This window comes from Dasypus novemcinctus, chromosome 11, assembly GCF_030445035.2.
Source record: "Dasypus novemcinctus isolate mDasNov1 chromosome 11, mDasNov1.1.hap2, whole genome shotgun sequence".
NCBI classification, from domain to species: Eukaryota; Metazoa; Chordata; class Mammalia; order Cingulata; family Dasypodidae; genus Dasypus; species Dasypus novemcinctus.
In genome coordinates this window covers 74,852,023-74,870,528 of record NC_080683.1, presented here as the reverse complement: position 1 = coordinate 74,870,528, position 18,506 = coordinate 74,852,023, and the positions used below count along the sequence as shown (strand labels likewise).

General features: G+C 41.5%; 1 protein-coding gene across 1 annotated transcript in view; it reads left to right on the top strand.

The window, feature by feature from the left end:
- MCHR2 (melanin concentrating hormone receptor 2) overlaps nucleotides 1–18,506 on the top strand; it is a 69,678-nt gene that overhangs the window by 50,066 nt on the left and 1,106 nt on the right. Inside the window, exons 4-8 of the mRNA XM_071218608.1 lie at nucleotides 1,910–1,914; nucleotides 3,944–4,151; nucleotides 8,339–8,533; nucleotides 10,257–10,376; nucleotides 15,207–18,388. Of these exons, the coding sequence (XP_071074709.1) occupies nucleotides 1,910–1,914; nucleotides 3,944–4,151; nucleotides 8,339–8,533; nucleotides 10,257–10,376; nucleotides 15,207–15,522 (844 nt within the window). The 3' untranslated portion in view covers nucleotides 15,523–18,388. The remainder of the gene's footprint in view (nucleotides 1–1,909; nucleotides 1,915–3,943; nucleotides 4,152–8,338; nucleotides 8,534–10,256; nucleotides 10,377–15,206; nucleotides 18,389–18,506) is intronic.

Below are 18,506 nucleotides of genomic sequence, written 5' to 3'. Positions count from 1 at the left end.
GATAATTAAGACCTGAACTACCACTTAATGGTTTATATGCCATTCAAATGCAAAATCATCTCTTTATAGACTAATGGGTTTTTTACTGTTTTTGTTTTTTGTTTTTTATTTTTACTGTGGAACTCTTTCTACCTGACCTCTAGTGTATAGCACCTCCCCTGTCTGCTCTCCATCCTCCACTCCCAGTGGCCTGGAGAGGACAAGGGATGAGAGACCAAGGACCATTACTTGACTGCATTTTTGGCGACCTGATCTTTTCCTCAAAGTTCTTCTCTCTTGGTCATTTTAACGTGAGCCAGTAGTCTCCAGGGGGCAGGAAACCAACCTGTTTTTATTAGTGCCCAGAGAATTACTGTTGAATAAGGACTCAATAACTGCTCCATAGAATGTGCATTGCCCAGGCATGGGTAAAATATCCTCTCCCAGTCTGATGTCTCACAAAAGGACTTGATGGCTTAGAAATGAAGTTCGCAGGCTATAGAATTTGCAGCTAAGGAGTAATAAAAATACACATGGTAGCTTCCAACAATGGAGCAATAGCCCCGAATCCAGAGGGATCTAACAACTATGGCATAAGTTCAGGGATAATGCCTACTTGTTCTTCAAATTCTTATTTGTCCTCAGCTCAGGTGCCTCCTCTGTCAAGAAACCCACCTTGACTGCCCCTACAGGGGGAAAAGAGACTCTTCTATGTGCTCCTTGTGCTTGTCTCTAGCTTTCTCTCATCACATTGTAATGTGATCATTTATTTATACATGTCTAGACTATAAGCTCCTTGATTACAGTGTTTATATATTATTTAGAGTTGCAGCCCCAGAGCACAATATTGTACCTGACATATAATTGATATTCAATAAAAATGTTGAGTTAATGAATAGCATCTCCCAGATAAAGATAATACCTGATTACTATTGAATGTCCCAGCTCCTTGAAGACAGAACCAACTGAATTTTAATTTAAATGTCTGCTTCCAGAAGACCCTTTTACCAACAGATGAGTATGCCTCATCTGGTAGTGGTGCATTCATTCCTACCAGCAGGAAACATGAGCCCATTCTCAGTGCACCCTACCAGTTTATTCGTTTAGGATTTCTCCTCACTGCTGGATTTCAACGTCTTCATTAACAGGCTTTGCTATGGGGGTTAGATTTTACCAGAATATTTCTAAGTAATTGTTGAAAATTTTTCTTAATAGTGGCCTAGAATTGGAACTTTAGCTGCAGTGGATAAAATTGCTTTGCACAACTGAAACCACTCTTTTACCATGGTTGAGCTGCTGTTTTAGGTATTAGTGTAGTGGCAGAGAAAAGTCAGGTGATCACAGTATTGAAGGCCAGGACACAAGAAATCTCTGAGAAGGAAGATTTATTATGACTGGCTAGGCCCAGCAGACTCCTGTCCAAAAGCTGAGCCGAAACAGGATTTTTGGGTCCCTTTTAATACAGAGGATGTAGGCATGGGGAGACAAATGGTGCTTTTATACAAAAGGACTTTCTTTGTTAGTTTCTTAGAGTTTTAAGTGTTTGAATTAGGCTTTGAATTAACATATCCCCCACATTCCAGGTAAGCTTGAATTAACATATCCCCTGCATTCCATCTGGTCAAATACACATTCAGTAAGGTCAAATACACATTCAGTCTGCATCCTCCCTGAATATCCAAAGCCTATAGAGCCTATATCACTTAATGGGCTTTCCAGGAAATAGGCATACTTAGATACAGAATAAGATAAGTTTCAATTCATGCACAGGCCATATTACTAGAAGGAGCAAAGACTAAGCCCTTTACCTGGGTGAGTTTAGAGTTAGTGTAATCTGTTGCTGTGTAGCAAATTAACCCAAAGCTTAGTGGCTTAAAACAATAAACATTATTATTATCTCACATAGTTTTTCTGAGGATCAGGAATCTAGGAGCAGTTTAGCTTGGGGATTCTGGCTCAGCACGTCTCATAAAGTTGCAGTCAAACTGTGTAGTCATCTAAAAGATTGACTGGGACTGGAAGATCTACCTCAAGGTAGCTCACTCGGACACAGGGCAGGCTGGTGCTGGTGGCTGGCAGGGTACCTTCGGCTCTGCGCCCCATGGGCCTTGCCATGCTGTTGTTTCAGGACCCTAACAACATGGCAGCTGACTTCCAGTGATCAAGAGAGAGCATGATGGGAAACAGACTTTGGCCCAGTGGTTAGGGCGTCCGTCTACCATATGGGAGGTCCGCGGTTCAAACCCCGGGCCTCCTTGACCCATGTGGAGCTGGCCATGTGCAGTGCTGATGCACGCAAGGAGTGCCGTGCCACGCAAGGGTGTCCCCCGTGTGGGGGGAGCCCCACGTGCAAGGAGTGCACCCCGTAAGGAGAGCCGCCCAGCGTGAAAAGAAAGAGCAGCCTGCCCAGGAATGGTGCCGCCCACACTTCCCGTGCCGCTGACGACAACAGAGGCGGACAAAGAAACAAGACGCAGCAAATAGACACCAAGAACAGACAACCAGGGGAGGGGGGGATATTAAAATAAATTAATTAATTAATTAATTAAAAAAAAAAAAAAGAGAGAGCATGACGAAAGTCCCACAGTGCCTTCTATGTCCTAATTTCGGACTGCGGTCACCCCTCGGGCTGAAGTGTGGTTTGCTGGCCTGGCGGGGGAGCGGCCGCGGCAGGCCAAGCCGCTGCCCCCATAATAGGGTGGCTGGTCGGACTCACCGCCACCCCTGAAGGAAGCTCGGCATGGGCGCAGAGTGCTCTCGGGTCTCCCCTTCTCGGCAGCCATGCTTCCGCGGCCACCCCTCCTCCCGGATGGCGCCACACGATGCCTGTGGGGCGGCACCTTTCTTCTTCCTTCTCCCTGCGCAGGCGCAGGGCGGAAAATTCCAGTCTGCCCTTTTCCCCTCCCCCGACAGCAGCAACAGCCAGGCGTGGGCGGAGAAATCCAGTCTGCCCTTTTCCCCTCCCCCGACAGCAGCAACAGCCAGGCATGGGTGGAAAAATCCAGTCTGCCCTTTTCCCTTCCCCAGACAGCAGCAACAGCCAGGCGGGCGGGAAACTCAAGTCTGCCCTCCACCCCAGCAACAGCAGCCACCAATCCCTAAACCCTGCCCCTTCCCCCAGCAACAGCGACAGCCAATCCCTAACCACCACCCCTCCCCCGTCCAGCACCTCCCACTGACCTTTCTCCGGCAACCAATCAGAGCAGGGTGTGGCTTCGACCAATCAGCCTTCCCCAGCCCCTATAAAACTGTTGCCTCTCCCTCAATAAAGTGGACTTGCGTGTTTACCTTGTCTCCACGGTAGTTCTTCTGCCGTGCGCCCTCCAGTCCTGAGAGCCCCCGACAAGGGCCTGGCCTCCCTTGTCCCCAGTTCGTCACCTCCTTCTCCGGGCGACCCCTTCGTCGCCGGCTTTGCCGGGCGACCCCGTCAGCCGAACCGCGCAACCCCTTGTGAGACCGATCCCTCGTCTGCTGCCGGACCGACCCCTCGTCCCAGGCGGGACGGACCCCTCGTCCAGAGCTGGACCGACCCCTCGTCCGCAGCCAGACCCCACCTCTACCGACCGAGCAAGCCGCCGCATCGGACATCTCACACTATCACTTCCACCACTTTCTACTGCTAGAAGCCAGTTGTTCACTCCAACCCACACTCAAAGGGAAGAGATTCTACCTTTTTTAAAAAATACTAACCTTTATTTTAGATTACAGAAAGATTCCACCTTTTGAAAGGAGGAGTATCAAGGAATCTGTGGACACATTTTTAAACCACCATAGCTAGTTATCAGATAAATAGATCAAAATACTTAAATATATATAACTAGGCATCCATATGTGCATATGTATAGATTTTACATTAACGTTCAAAGCTCATTACATCAATTGAAATTTTGCAACAGGTGGCATAAATTGAAGAAAGTGCATACTTTTAATAACAATCAGTTTCTCTCTTTCTTTTCAGGTCCAGGGAAAAAAACAATTCCTGACATTTATATCTGCAACCTGGCTGTGGCTGATCTGGTCCATATCTCTGGAATGCCTTTTCTTATTCATCAGTGGGTCCGGGGCGGGGAGAGTGGGTGTTTGGGGGGCCCTCTGTGCACCATTATCACACCCCTGGATACCTGCAACCTGTTTGCCTGTAGTGCCATCATGACTGTAATGAGTGTGGACAGGTAAGAGACTTTGAACTACCTCAATTAATTCAGAGCGCCCTGTCCTTCCCCAAGGTCATTCCAATCTAAGCAGCATCATTGCTGATTTAAAACAGCAAACTCCTCTTCCTTTGTTTGTTTCACTATAGGACTGATTACTTAATATTTTCTTCAACTTTTACAGAGGTCTATTTTTTTAATGGAAAACATAAACATTAAAATCTATTTTCTAATCATTCTTTCTGAGTTAGTTTTGTTTGTGATTCACTGTAAGAGAAAAATTGCAAACTCATGAAATATTAGAAACCTTAATGAACCTCCCCCCCACCCGCACCCGCAATGATTATTGCAATAGGAAGCTCAGGCCCAGAGAATGGAAGGGATTTGCTGGAAGGACATGAAAAGTTAGTGGCAGACCTGAGAGCCAAACTAGGCCTCCTCACACCCTGTCAGGGCTGTTTTTTCACCTGGCAGCTCTCTCTAGAAATGAGTGGGCTAGATATGGGTTCCTCTGCAGCTATGAAGAAATTTCCAGTGCCAGGAAGGCCATCTTTGACATCTTTTACTCTCATCGATATGATTGGTTAATGTAAACATGGCCATTTTACAGCATAGCCATGTTCAGTAACCATATAAGCTATTGATATTTGGGATGATGATCATGATGATGTCAGCACTTACGGAGTGAGCCTGAGTGGGGAGCCTGGTTCAGATCTGGGCCATCCCCCTCTAGAGAGATGGCAGGTAACTTGTAACTGCCTCATTACTGGGCCTCTCTAGGAATCACACAAGATTCCTGCATCACCCAGATGCCACCTGGTGTTAGCCAATATCCCTATCCAGAAATAGACCCCAACAGCAGCCATAATATGCACAATAATAATATGCTGTCTGGAGGAACAACCCAGTTCAAGTCTAATTCACCTTCTACTTCCCACCCCAGCCCCAGCCTGGCACTCCTGACCCCTTTGTCATGATACATTTTTCTCTATCCCTTGCTTCAAATATATTACATAATTTACTTGTATTCCTTTTCCCCCCTTACTTTTTATTTCTAGGTCCCCCTACTCTAGAAACATAAAGGCAAAGAACAAAGGCAAGATCTTTGTTCACTGATGTGTCCCAAGTGTCTATGTAACGACAGTACATGGCTCATAATAGAGGCTCGAAAAATGTTTGATGAATGAATGAGCATGGGTCTTGTATTAAATTTCCCTGGGTCCCTCCAGAGCTTCTTCCTGTGCACTGCCTCCCTCACCCTTCCAAGTAGTCCTTTGGGGTAGGGAAATGATGAGCAGCTCTTCAGAGGGATAAACAAAGGAATGGCAAGGTTAATATAAGTTATTCCTTCTGGCAGAAATGAATAATGATGGTATCGTTTTATGTATTTGTGTATCCTGCTGCTGCTTTGCAAAAGAATTCTCAAAATATAGAGCATGTGTCTCAACTTATAATCGATGCCATACTTTTTAACTAATGTACAGTGTGAGACAGGTTAGCTCCGCTGATGCCAGCCAGTGCTGACAACGTCTGAATAAAGCCAGGTGAGCGTGCCAGGGTTCAGACTCCAGGGAGACACCTCATACAGGCCAGTCCCACTTCAGAAGAGCAACCTAAAGTACAGGCCCTCCTGATAGTAACCCCATTCTCCAGAAAATAAAAGCTTCTTCCTACCTGTACCTTATAGGCAGGAAAGTACTGGCCTGTTTTAAACAGGGCATTTGTCCCCCTGAAAATCTTTTACTGCAAAGAAAATGAATGGGTGTTTTCTGTCTTGGAACAGGCCAACTGTATATAATTCTTAATGCTGACAACCTTTTCTTCTGTGTGTGTGTGTTTTGTTGTTTTATTTTTACATGCCTGCATAACATTTTTAAAAATCTTGAATGGACACAATATGCTAAAATCATACTTTAACAGTCAGACACTTGAGCTCTTTCCTTCTCCCTGCCCTCACTACAGAGGGTCATGTGGCCAGAGACAAATGATGATTTTGTAAAACTGAGGTAGAACTGTATCCTCCCTAGCATTTATTAGGAGAATTCTATCCCTCCTCAATTCAAAATCTGCAATATTTTATATTGTTTGTAGAGGAGAAATAGAGTTTTTTGTGTAAGCTCATAACCAAATGTCAGTGCCATCAGTATGCTTCATTGTTTATACATTTAAGTAAGTCTAATTGCCATAAATTCCAAGTATTTCTGATAACTTTCATTTTTCATTCTCTGATTAGTGATAACTGCAAGCATGTGGAATATTTTAGGAGTAGTTCCTATCTCAATAACAATATGTCAGGAATTTTATAAATATCCAAAATACTAAACGTATAATAATTGTCTCAAGATAAGTTGCAACTTTCATAAATAATTCTCTAGAATATCTTAAGTCAGGAAGTAGGAGCCAAAATTCCTATCCATTCTTTCATTCATTCATTCACTTAAATATTCATTGAGCATGGACCATATGCCAGGGACTGTGCTGGATGCAGGGGATATGGCAGCATTAAATAATCAAGGATCCTGCCCTCATGGAGCCTCCATTCCAGCAGTATAGACAGACATGAAATGAGAAGCATGGGTTAATGCATAATTCCCCACAGTGATAAGTACTTGGAAGGAAAGCAGAGCTCCCCTACCATCCACTTTTATAGTTATAGGCCCTAGGAAAGACTGGGAGGTCAGGGAAGGCATCTCCAAAGAGAAGGAACCTAAGGGCAGAATAGGAGGAGGCAGAGAACAGGCAGGCAGAACAGCATGTGCCCAGTCCTGAAGGGGGAATGAGCTTTGGACTGAAGGGAGGCCAGGGGAGACTGGCCCCAGCCCCAGCCCAGGCAGCAGGCTGAGTAAGTGGTTAAAAACTTAGTGGGTGGGAGCAGGTGTAGCTCAGTGGTTAGGCACCGTCCCGGGCTCAATCCCCAGTACCTCCTAAAACAAAAAATCAAAAGCAACTTAATAGGTCATCATAAGAACTCTGACTTTAACTGAATGCAATGAAAAGCCATTGAATGTTTTTCACTTGGGAGGGAAACAATCAGAGAAGAGGTTCCTAATCAGTTGATGCCATGACTCCATCAGCTCTTTAACCCAGTGAGAATGATGGCTGGGCTGCTGTGCCATCACCATTTCATCCCCTTCCCGCGGGGGGCACCTCAGATCACAACTTAGGGACCTTCTCTCCTTAGCCACAGGTTATGCAGTTATAAGGTAGCAATGGAAGAAGAGCTGAGGCGTCCTGAGCTAAAAACCTCCTACTATATGCCAAGCAGTCCCTTGACTGAATGTAAAATTGCAAAATTGGAACAGCAAGAGGAAAGGGAATTTTTCATTTTTATGACTCATCATTAAATACCTCTACAAAAACCTGAAGAAAATTAAGTGACCATTGAAACCACCTTTTATCATTTCTACTAATTTCTGGCAGTACCCAACCCTCAGAAAAACTAACTTCTTCTGAATCATAACTCTTTTTCATCCTTTCACTTTCAGTTGACTGGGTTCTTGGATTTGCTGGAGAACTAAATATATTAGATATGTTATAATATCAAGTTTGATTAATGATTACCCTTTCTTCTGGTTCTAAAATGAATTTTTAAAAAAACAAAAAACATAAAATTAGCCCATTTCTTCCCTCCCAATTCTAGCCGAAGTGCCCTGACGAATTTGCATTGTCTATACTAGTCACGATCCAGTGATTTCTATAAACTGAACTTCCCAGAGCCTGGGACCCTATTGGAAAGCCATCCAGGCAGAATGTCTGATCAATGGGCCTAAGCCTCATCCTGCTGGGGAATTCTATCAGCGCCCACATTTTCCTCATTCCTGCCTGTATGTCAGTAAATCCTTCTGAGAAAGGGTCACTTCCTCCTGGAGGAAATCCCTGTTCAGAGATAAAGTTTTCCAAAGCCTCATCTACAAGGGAAGCACCTTTGTAAAGACAGAGCATGCACTAGAGAATTTGAAAATTATCAGTGTATTCTTGGAAGTGACAGCTGTTTCAGTGAGTGGTTTATTCAGACTTTCAGGGTCAAGAGTTGTTTTCTCTACAGGTACCAGCCAACTCTTAAAAAATATAACTTTCTTTTATCCAGATAGATGTGTGCTTCAGGAAGGATAATAATACTAATAATTTACTCTTGTCATGAACCTTTCATCCTTGGAGCTCAGTGCTTTTATTGATTGTTTCCAAACCCTTCTTATCTGGCTTTACAGGTACTTGGCTCTCGTCCAACCATTTCAACTTATGAGTTGGAGAACGAGGTACAAGACCATCCGCATCAATTTGGGCCTTTGGGCAGCTTCCTTTATTCTGGCGTTGCCTGTCTGGGTCTACTCGAAGGTCATCAAATTTAAAGATGGCGTTGAGAGTTGTGCTTTTGATTTAACATCCCCCAACGATGTACTCAGGTAAGTTGCTAAAACTTAAGAAAAATGGAATTGAATTAAGTTGTGAAGTACTTCACCCTGCTTGTCAACACATGAGCAGGCTCATAGAGAGTCCTTGGGTATCCTCTTTTTGCCAGTCTCCCACCTAGTTTTTGCTTTCCACAATCAAGTTGATAGTTTGATTTTAAGGAGAAGGGTGCCTTCTCTCCTGTAACCTTTATTAAAAGATTTTGAATTTAAGCATTTAACCTCCATGTTTGAAGATATATTTAAAAATGGATTTTAAAGATACATGGCTGCCAGACTAGCCAAGAATGCAGCAATCAAGAGGCAGAGTTTTCTAAAAGAACCTAACAGTTACCAAGACTCAAATTTTATCAATATGCAACCCACATAGCCATTTAGGTTCTTACATTTTACATTGAAAAGAAAACTTGTGTTTGAAAATTTTGAACATAGCATTGCAGGCCCACAACTAAAAGGTTTTGAACACCCATATGCCCCATAGCCAGGTACTGTGCTAGGTGTTTTTACATACATTACCTCAAGCCAGCCTGATCGATTCCTTTTCTGACTCCACACCTTGTCAAGTAGATAAACCACTTCCTCACCACGTAGATACAGCCCAAGAAGGATGGAGGTGCAGGCTCTCCAAGGCCACAAATCCAGGGGGAAAAAATCTTCATATGAGGGTAGTGTACATAAGATTGTTCATTCATTATTTCTCTCACCAATGTTGGCTGCTGTCACAGAGAAATCTATCAGCCAATGGAAAGGAAGCAAATGGTGAAATGACACTTAATCACTGGTGGCTGATATGCTAATATGTCCCCTGCCTATTTAAAAGGAAAACACAATCCGAGCTTCACTATGTGACCTTGGCAGGTGTCAGTAAAATTAAAAGAAAGGGGAAAATGTTAACTGTTTGTACTGGCAGCTGCTTCTGCTCTTTTTGGGTGGTCATCATGAAGGACATTCTGAGGTTAGGGCCTCTGTTGTTCCTCCTAGGATTAAGCCCTTAAGTGAACCGAGAAGGAAACATCAATGCTCTACAGCAATGCCAGGATCCATCTGGGTGCACGTTTTCTCCCTGCCGTCCTGCCCACAGTTACCCGAGCAGGGCTGGCCTTCTTTTCCCAAGGCCAAGTTTCTGCCAGGAAGGAGGACACCTGAAATCTAGGCAGGAATAGAGTCAAGGCACCCCAGAATTCCCTCTAAAGGTGCATCGATGATGGACTGGGTGATTTTATAGTAAGGCTCACTCATGCCCATGGAGGGACCATCTAGTGCTATTCTGGGTTCAAATCCTACCTCTGCCACTTGGCAGCTGGGTAACTTTGGAAAGCCATTTAATCCTTTTGTGCCTCTGTTTCTTCTTCTGTAATATGAAGATCCTAATGACATCAACCTCATAGGTTGCTTAGATTCAATGGATTAGAATACATAAAATTCTAAGGTCTGTGCCTAGTGCATAGAAAATGCTGCCTTCTGCTGTGATTATTCCTGCTGCTTTCAATGACACTAATGATAACAACAATAAGTAGCCTCACCTATTCTGCACTTAGTAGCACGGGCTCGCTGAAGAACAGGACTTTACACAAAAGCATCCAAAGATCCTTATCTTCACCCAAGGACTTTTATCCTGGACCCTGAAAAATCAGAGAATTATAGCTCTCAAACTGTAAAAGCTAATTCATAGCAGAGTGAAGGTTAACAGTGATGTCCTCTCTCTCTCATTTTGCAGATATAATCTCTATTTGACGATGATGACCTTTTTTTCCCCTTTACCTTTGATTCTGGTGTGCTATATTTTAATTTTATGCTATACTTGGGAGATGTATCAACAAAATAAGAATGCTGGATGGTAAGCATTTGTCTTATTTTGCTTTATTTGTTAACAGAACAATTCAGATATTCTAAAACACCTGGAAACTTAAGCAACAATCACTTAAAACATGCCACACTTCCACATAAAGACATAAATATATGCCTATGTAAGTAAAGCATTTTCTCAAAATGAGACATGTTCTGAAAAAGCTACTTGAGAATCTCTCAGTAATAAATGTTGAAATCACTGATGTAATGATTTCTTTAAAATGTTAGCAGAACTTGAGATCTATTTAAAGAATAATTTTATATTTGTCAACAATAAATGTCATTTAAATGTTTTTATTGGACATTTTGCAGATTTTTGTGCATAGGCATATATCAAATGTTATGTGCCACCTTCTAATTTTTGTTATATTTTTTTTTTATTTAAAGGAGAAGAACCTAATTGTTGAATACTTAGTAGGAGAATAACTAGGAGTAAATAAAACCAAAATGTTACCTGAAGGCAATAAACTTGGGAAGGAACTTTAAAGATTCATATCTCAAAAAAGTCACAAATAAATCTAAAATATTTTCACTTGAAATTATATGTGCATTTTATATATCAAATCGTTCACAAGAGTAATACAGTAATTGTGTAACATGTTACATACAATTGAAATTTGTCTTTTGGATAGATTTTTGTATTTCTTTGGAAAGGTGAGTTTGCCAGGGTTTTCCCTGCACACTGTATGTAACACTGTGAAAACAGAACAGAATGTGTTAACAATATAACTCCCATTTGTCAAAATCTGTGGCAAAACCAACAACTTAGGTGGTCAGTTGGCTCACAACTATTTTCCGCATTTAGCTTCTTGAAATTCTTTGAAAGTGTTATGTTATTTAAGGGTGGTCTATTTAGAATAGTTAAAGGAAGCAGCCAAAGTTAGAGAAAAAGACAAAAACTTTCAGCTTCTAAAGGCATCCCAGGGAGCTGAATTTGTGAGAAGGTTGAAATGGAATCATGTGGAACATAAAGACACTGACAGCTGGAGCGGATGCTTGAGGCCTTTGAAAATAGTTCTCCAAATCAATCATTTTGGCCCTAACATTTTCCCCAGAAATGCAAGACCATTTTATGAAACAAACCTTGCATGGTTCAGATACACCTCAAAATGCAAGGAGTTGGTGGAATGATAGTGCCTGCTCTCATAAACTGCAGAAGAATTGTGTTAGATTGATTTTCAGCTACCAAACTTTCTTTTCATATTATTCCCAAGTCTTATTCATCTGACTCAACCATGACCACAGAGAAATTTGTTACATGTCTAAATATGACAACATGATCAAATTGGGAGATATTTAAAATAATTTTTTTTAAATTTTGGAATAAGTTTAAATTTATACAAAAGTTGTCAGGACAGCCCGTGCACTCCTCACCCAGTTCCCCCATTATTAACATCCTACATTTCCATATTACTTTTGTCAAAACAAAGAACTGACATTGGTATGTTGCTATTAACTAAACTCCAGGCTTTAATCGAGTTTCACCAGTTTTTTCATTAAAGTCCTCTTTCTGTTCCAGAGTCCATCCAGGGTACCACATTGCATCTAGTAGTCATATCTCCCCAGTTTCTGCTGGTCTGTGACAGTTTCTCAGTCTTTTCTTGTTTCCCATGACTTTGGCAGTCTTGAAGAGTACAGGCCAGATAGCCTACAGAATGCCCCCTGTCTGGGTGTTTTAGTTTGCTAAAACCTGCTGGGAAAGATATATCAGAAATGGGTTGGCTCTTATAATGGGAATTTATTAGGTTAAAAGCTTACCTTTCTGAGGAGGTATTCAAATCAAGGCATCACCAAGACATGCTGTCTCACCAAGTTGCAGCTGTGGGTGATCAGGCACATGGCAGGACATTATGGCAGCTCTGCCTTCTCCTCCAGGCTTACTTTCTCTCCAAGCTCAGCTGTGGGAAATCAGGCATATGGCTTATCTCTCCTTTCCTCTCTGGGCCTTATCTCTTTCAGGTTTTCAGGGCCTCTTCCTGTGCCTCTGTGCTCCGATTCCAGCCTCCAGCTTCCAGGCCCCCTCCCTCAGCCTCTCCCAGTTTCTCTGCCTCTGCCACTTTTCTCTCTCTGTGTCTGTGGCTTTTTAGTCCTCCATTTATAAAGTACTCCAGTAAGAGGATTAAGACCCACCCTGAGTCCCACAATCTTGTCATAACCTACAAAATTGTTTGGGGCAGAATGTAAACCATAATGTAAATTGTATCCCATGATTACTAGCAATGCTTCAATATGAGTTCATCAATTGTAACACTAACAAAGGATGTTGTTAATGTGGGAAAGTGTGGGAGGGGAAGTGGGTGGGGCATATGAGAATCCCCCATATTTTTTATGTAACATTTATGTAATCTAAAGCTGCTTTAAAAATAAAATAAAATAAAAGTGATCTAATTGAAAGGTCCCTTAACTGAATCTAATCAAAAGTTCCCATCTACATGGGAACGAGTGTTGTTGGGGGGGGAGAGGGGGGGTGGGGGGTGGGGCTGAATGGGACCTCACATATATATTTTTAATGTAATATTATTACAAAGTCAATTAAAAAAAAAAAGTTCCCATCTACAATGGGTTTATAGGCACAGAAATGGGTTCAATTTAAGAACAAGATTTTCTAGGGTCCATAAAAGACTCAAACCAGCACATTAGGTCTATCTGATTTTTTTCTCACAATTACTGTGGTTATGTGTTTTTTGGAAAAAGTTAGCTTTCCTCATCACATCATATCAGTGTGCACATGATTACCACATGCCATCACAGGATGTTCACTGGGTTAAGGTAGACTTTGCCAACTTTCTCCACTGTAAAGTTACTATTGATCCCTTTCTCTACTCTATTCTTTGGAAGTACATCCCTATGTCTAGCCCACCCTCAAGGGGGAGAAGGAGGGAGTGAGAATTAAGCTCCACCTCCTGGAAAGGAGAGCCTCTATGTATCTTATTCAGAATTGTTCTGTAAAGAAGGCTTGTCTATTTTATTCATCATTTGTTTATATCAGTATAGACTCATGTACGTTTATTTTAGATTTTGGGTTATAATCAATCCTGTGTTATTTTGTTTCTCAAAATGTTCCAGCTTTGGAAAATTTGGGAAATTTTTAATAGGAAAAAAGAGAATCTTGTGACAATGCCTTGAATAAGTAGGAACAAAAAAGAACTTCAAAGATCAAGGAAGGATGGTACAGTAATGAGCCCTTGATACTGATGACTATGCTTAGGAGCCTGTGTACCTGAAATATGAACTATGTCTAGAGCTGTAGGGTACCTAAGAGTTACCTCCTGAAAGCCTCCATGTTGCTTAACTGTGGCCACTTTCTAAGCCAAATTCAGTATGTAAATGCATTACTTCCCCCCCACAATGTGGGACATGATTCCTGGGGATGAGCCTCCCTAGTGCTGAAGGATTACTAATGGAGAAGCAACTAGAAAGAAACCTCTAATAAAAGGGTCAACTTAGACCAGCAGAATGTCTCAGCCTACATGTAGGATCAAGTGTTAAAAACTGCTCTTTGAACTTGAATAAAAAGGGGAAATGGCAAACACAAATGTGCTGATATGGCTAAGAGTCTTCCAAAAAGAGTCAAGGGGTCATCAGAGGGGTCGTGCTTACACACAACTCAGCAGGACCTCAGAAAAAGCCAAAGTAGGTACAACCCTAGGTACTGGTTCTCCTGAAGGCTACGGAGATGCACAGTGTATATAGTCATGGCAGATATATCTGGAGCTCTGTGCTATGTCAGAGGGCCCTACTTTGGAATTTGTGCTCCTGAGTGTGATGGAGCTGAACTCAGATGTGACTTTTCTACATATGCCTCTTCTGTCACTTTTACTGAACCTGTGGTTGGCTAGGGATGGTCCATACTCAGGAGACTTGAATCTCTCAACTGCCTACATGCCAGCTGGGCCCTGAGCCTCAGCAGAGTGGCGACTCCTACTCTCTGGCTCATTGGTCTTACCCAGGTCAGCTAACAGGGAGGTGAAGATGGTCAAGCACCACACCAGGGAATCAAGAGTGCTTACAACTGTAAGCTAGGAATTTCATCCATCATCCACGTGGAATCTAAGCCCCCTCTCGATGTAGAGGTGGAGTGGACATCGCCATTCCAGGGTCCACAGAATGAAGGAATAAAATATGGATTAAAGCGGACTTATTGATATTCTACTATAACGCTATTGTGATTATTAATAGAAGAAAATGTAGCATTGAGGTGGAGAAAGTGGCCACAATAGTTGCTGAGGGCAGAGAGAGGGAAGAAGATATATAATGTAGGGACATTTTTGGGACTTTCAGTTGTCCTTAATGATATTGCAGGGTCAGATGCTGAACTTTATATATCCTGCTATAACCCACTGAATGTACTGGAGGAGAGTGTGAACTACAGGGTAAACTATTATCTATGTAATGCTGCAGTGCCCAGAAATGTGTTCACCGAGTGTGATGAGTGTGCTGCAACGATGAGGGAGGTTATTTGTGTGGGAGGAGTGGGGTGAGGGGGCGGGGGTATACAGGAACCTCTTATATTTTTTAATGTAACATGTTTTTGTAATGTATACATCTTCAAAAAAATACAATTTACAAAAATGTAGTGGGGGTGGAGAGTGGGTTATATGGGAGCCTCTTATGTTTTTTGTTTTTTTATATTTTTTAATGTAACATTCCTTGTGATCTATTAACTTTAGTTTTTTTTAAAAAGTTTTAAAAAGTAATTGTGGTTAAAAAAAAAAAGAACTTCATATTTCACTGCAAAGCCACTATCAACTGTGCTAAAAGTGCTTTATCGTTTCTGTGGTTGTTTATGTTCATGTCTATCCTAATGCTTTCTTCACAGTTACAATCCCAGTGTTCCAAGGCAGAGGGTGATGAAGCTGACGAAGATGGTGCTGGTGTTGGTGGCAGTCTTCATCCTAAGTGCTGTCCCCTATCCCGTGATCCAACTAGTGAACGTGCAGATGGAGCAGCCCACGCTGGCCTTCTATGTGGGCTATTACCTCTCCATCTGTCTCAGCTATGCCAGCAGCAGCATTAACCCTTTTCTCTACATCCTGCTGAGTGGAAATTTCCGGAAACGCTTGCCTCAAATCCAAAGGAAGGTGACTGAGAAGGAAATCAACAGGATGGAAAACACTCTGAAATCAAGTTTTTAAGAGTATGTGCATCACCGGAAGTCTAGATAAGCTTATCTATATTATTAGTATTATTAAAAAGGGCTGGAATGACAGTATGTGTATGCCCATTATTCTTGTGTACTTGTGACACTTAGCAGCATGTAACAGAATTATAACCATTCCAATGCAATGAATTTAATGGGTTAATTTGAGTAAGATATAAAATGTTGATCTGTCTTGGGGGTAAGAAATGGAATCACTCAGTTATGGCTTCTCTACATGTGGCTTATCTGTCCCTTCTATTTAAACCTATATTTGGCACTGGAGTTTGTAGGTGTATGTCAAAAAGACTGGAATCTTTCAGCTGTCCATGTGCCAGCTGGGCCCTTAGCCTCAGTGAAGTTTCAACACCTCCTCTCCCAGGACAACTAACAAGGAGATGAGGATGGATAATCACCATACCAAGAAAATGAGAGAGGCTACAACTGCAAGCAAGAGAGTCCCATCCATTGGCTGTATGGGATCCAAATCCCTCTCAGTTAGAGGTGGAGTGGACATCACCGTCCAAGAATCCTCAGGATTGGAGAATGAACTATGGACTAAGTGACCTTACTATAGTAATTCTACTATAGAATTACTGCGATTCTAGCAATGGAAGAAAATTATAATATTGATGTGGAGGCAATGGCCAGGAGGTTCTGGGGGCAGGGAGAGGGAAAAATGGGTGTAATACAGGGGCTTTTTCAGGACTTGGAAATCATCCTGAATGACACTGTAACAACAGATACAGGCCATTTTATATTCTCCCATAACGTGCAGAATTGTGTGGGAAAGAGTGTAAACTGCAATGTGAGCTATGTTCCATGCTCACTGGTAATGCCCCAGGATACATTTATCAATTGCAATGAATGTGCCACACTAATGAAGGATGTTGTATATGTAGGAGGGTGTGGGAGGTGTGTGGAGTGGGGCATATGGGAATCCCTATATTATCTCTGTAACATTTATGTAATTTAAGTATCTTTTAAAAAAACAAAAAAATACATATATTATTTTTTAAAAAGAAATAAGAAATGGGATCACCTTAGATATCCAAGCTCCATGATTGTGTAGGCTACTAGAGCATATTATAGACTTGTCTCTGATAAAAACGACTGTCCATAATCATCTACTAAAATCTCACCAAGGAGACTGCAACTACCGACTTTTGCTATCCACACTGTGGCCTGATTACAACAGTGCCCTCAAGATTCCTGGGAGGGGACCACCTTAGGATTAAGTCTGATATACAGTCATTTGGACCTACAAGAGTAGCAATTTCATATGGACCAATATAATAACTTCAATAGCCAAGTCCCACTTTTTAGAGTAACAGTCACCATTTATTAAATACATGCTATGGATAAATTTACCTGTAACAAATCTGTTTGGTAAATACTAGTACATCAGTATACCAAGACTCAGAAAGGTTAAGTGACTGGCTTAATGCTGCGCAACTACGTAAGAGAGGGGATGAAATTCTGGTCTGCCTGATTCTGTCTTTTTCCAATGTCACACCTTGCAAAACCATACCTAGCATTCAGGAGAGAGCCAATAACTTGGGGTTTCTTTTGCTTTCTCCTGCAGCCCCACACAAAAAGAAGTAAAGTCCAAAAGAAACAAGTTGATGGTTTAGGCATATTCTTTTGGATGTAGCTTTTTTCTCATGTATGCTGATTGGAGAAACCAATGTCAGCATTTTAACAATAGTAATTTTTTGCTTCAGATGTTAAGCATACAGAGTATGTTTGTTTAAGGGCAAATACAACATTAAATAACCCTCAGATTCATAGGTATTCATTACAGCCATCTTGTCCTTTTTTGACATGTATAAAACATGCATTTTTATATTAGGAAAGAAAAAAATTCTTTTAAAAGTCTATGTTCTCAAAAACGAAATGTTAATTTGTTTGTGGACAAAATCTGTAAGCTCATCTCCTTCATATAAATAGATAAAATTTCTAGTTTCCTAGATGTATGTACCAGATAGTTGTACCAGAGTCACGGAGATTAGCTTTTTAAATAACATGATCATCCTTTGTATATCCCAATTGCATTTGAATCAAATTTGAAAACAAATCATGTAACTTTTAACCCAATGTATTTGGTTGTTTCTAGATCTTCCAGACACTGTCTTGGTACAAGGTAATATCTAATATGCATATGAATGGCCACATAAAACACATAAGAACTACAGTCTGTGACAGGTCACATCTGAGATATTTTAGTTCTGGAGTTGAGGTCTGGAGATCATCGCACAGAGGCTGGATGGTCTTTTGTAGTTTTGATCAAATGCTGTGTCATGACTCCAGTTCCAGGGTCTTCATTGTCGGCCTTCATTCTCTAAAGTGCATCAGTCAGGGTTCCTTGAGGAGGCCCGACAGCAGGACCAAACACAAAGGGTCAAAAACTGATGATAGAAGTTGAAAATTGAAGAGCAATTTTTACTTCCATTTTCTTTTTTAAGACAGAAAATATTATTATTTTAAATATTTAAATGGTTTTAAACCAAAACATTTTTCTAATAGTGTTCTGATGAGGACTACAGCCATGACGCTTTTATGACTTCAGTCCAGCAGGGATAGTATCTGTAATAGACTGAAAAATGGCCCCCGCAGGTATCCTTTTCCTAATCCACAGAACCTGTGAATGTTACTTTATGTGGCAAAAGGGACTTTGCAGATGTGATTAAGTTAAAGATCTTGACATGGAGAGATTATCCTGGATTATACAAACAGACCCAATGTAATCACAAGGATCTTTATAAGAAGGAATCAGAGGGAAATATGATGAAAATAGGAGATGCGACAACAGAAGCAAGATGTGGAAGTCATGAAAGAAAGAGATCTCAAGTCAAGGAATGCAGGCAGCTCCCAGAAACTCAAAACAGCAAGGAAACATGTTCATTTTTGTGCCTTTATATAACTTTTCTATGCATAAGCACCTTTATACACAGATATGTAGAGGTGGTTTCACAGAGATTC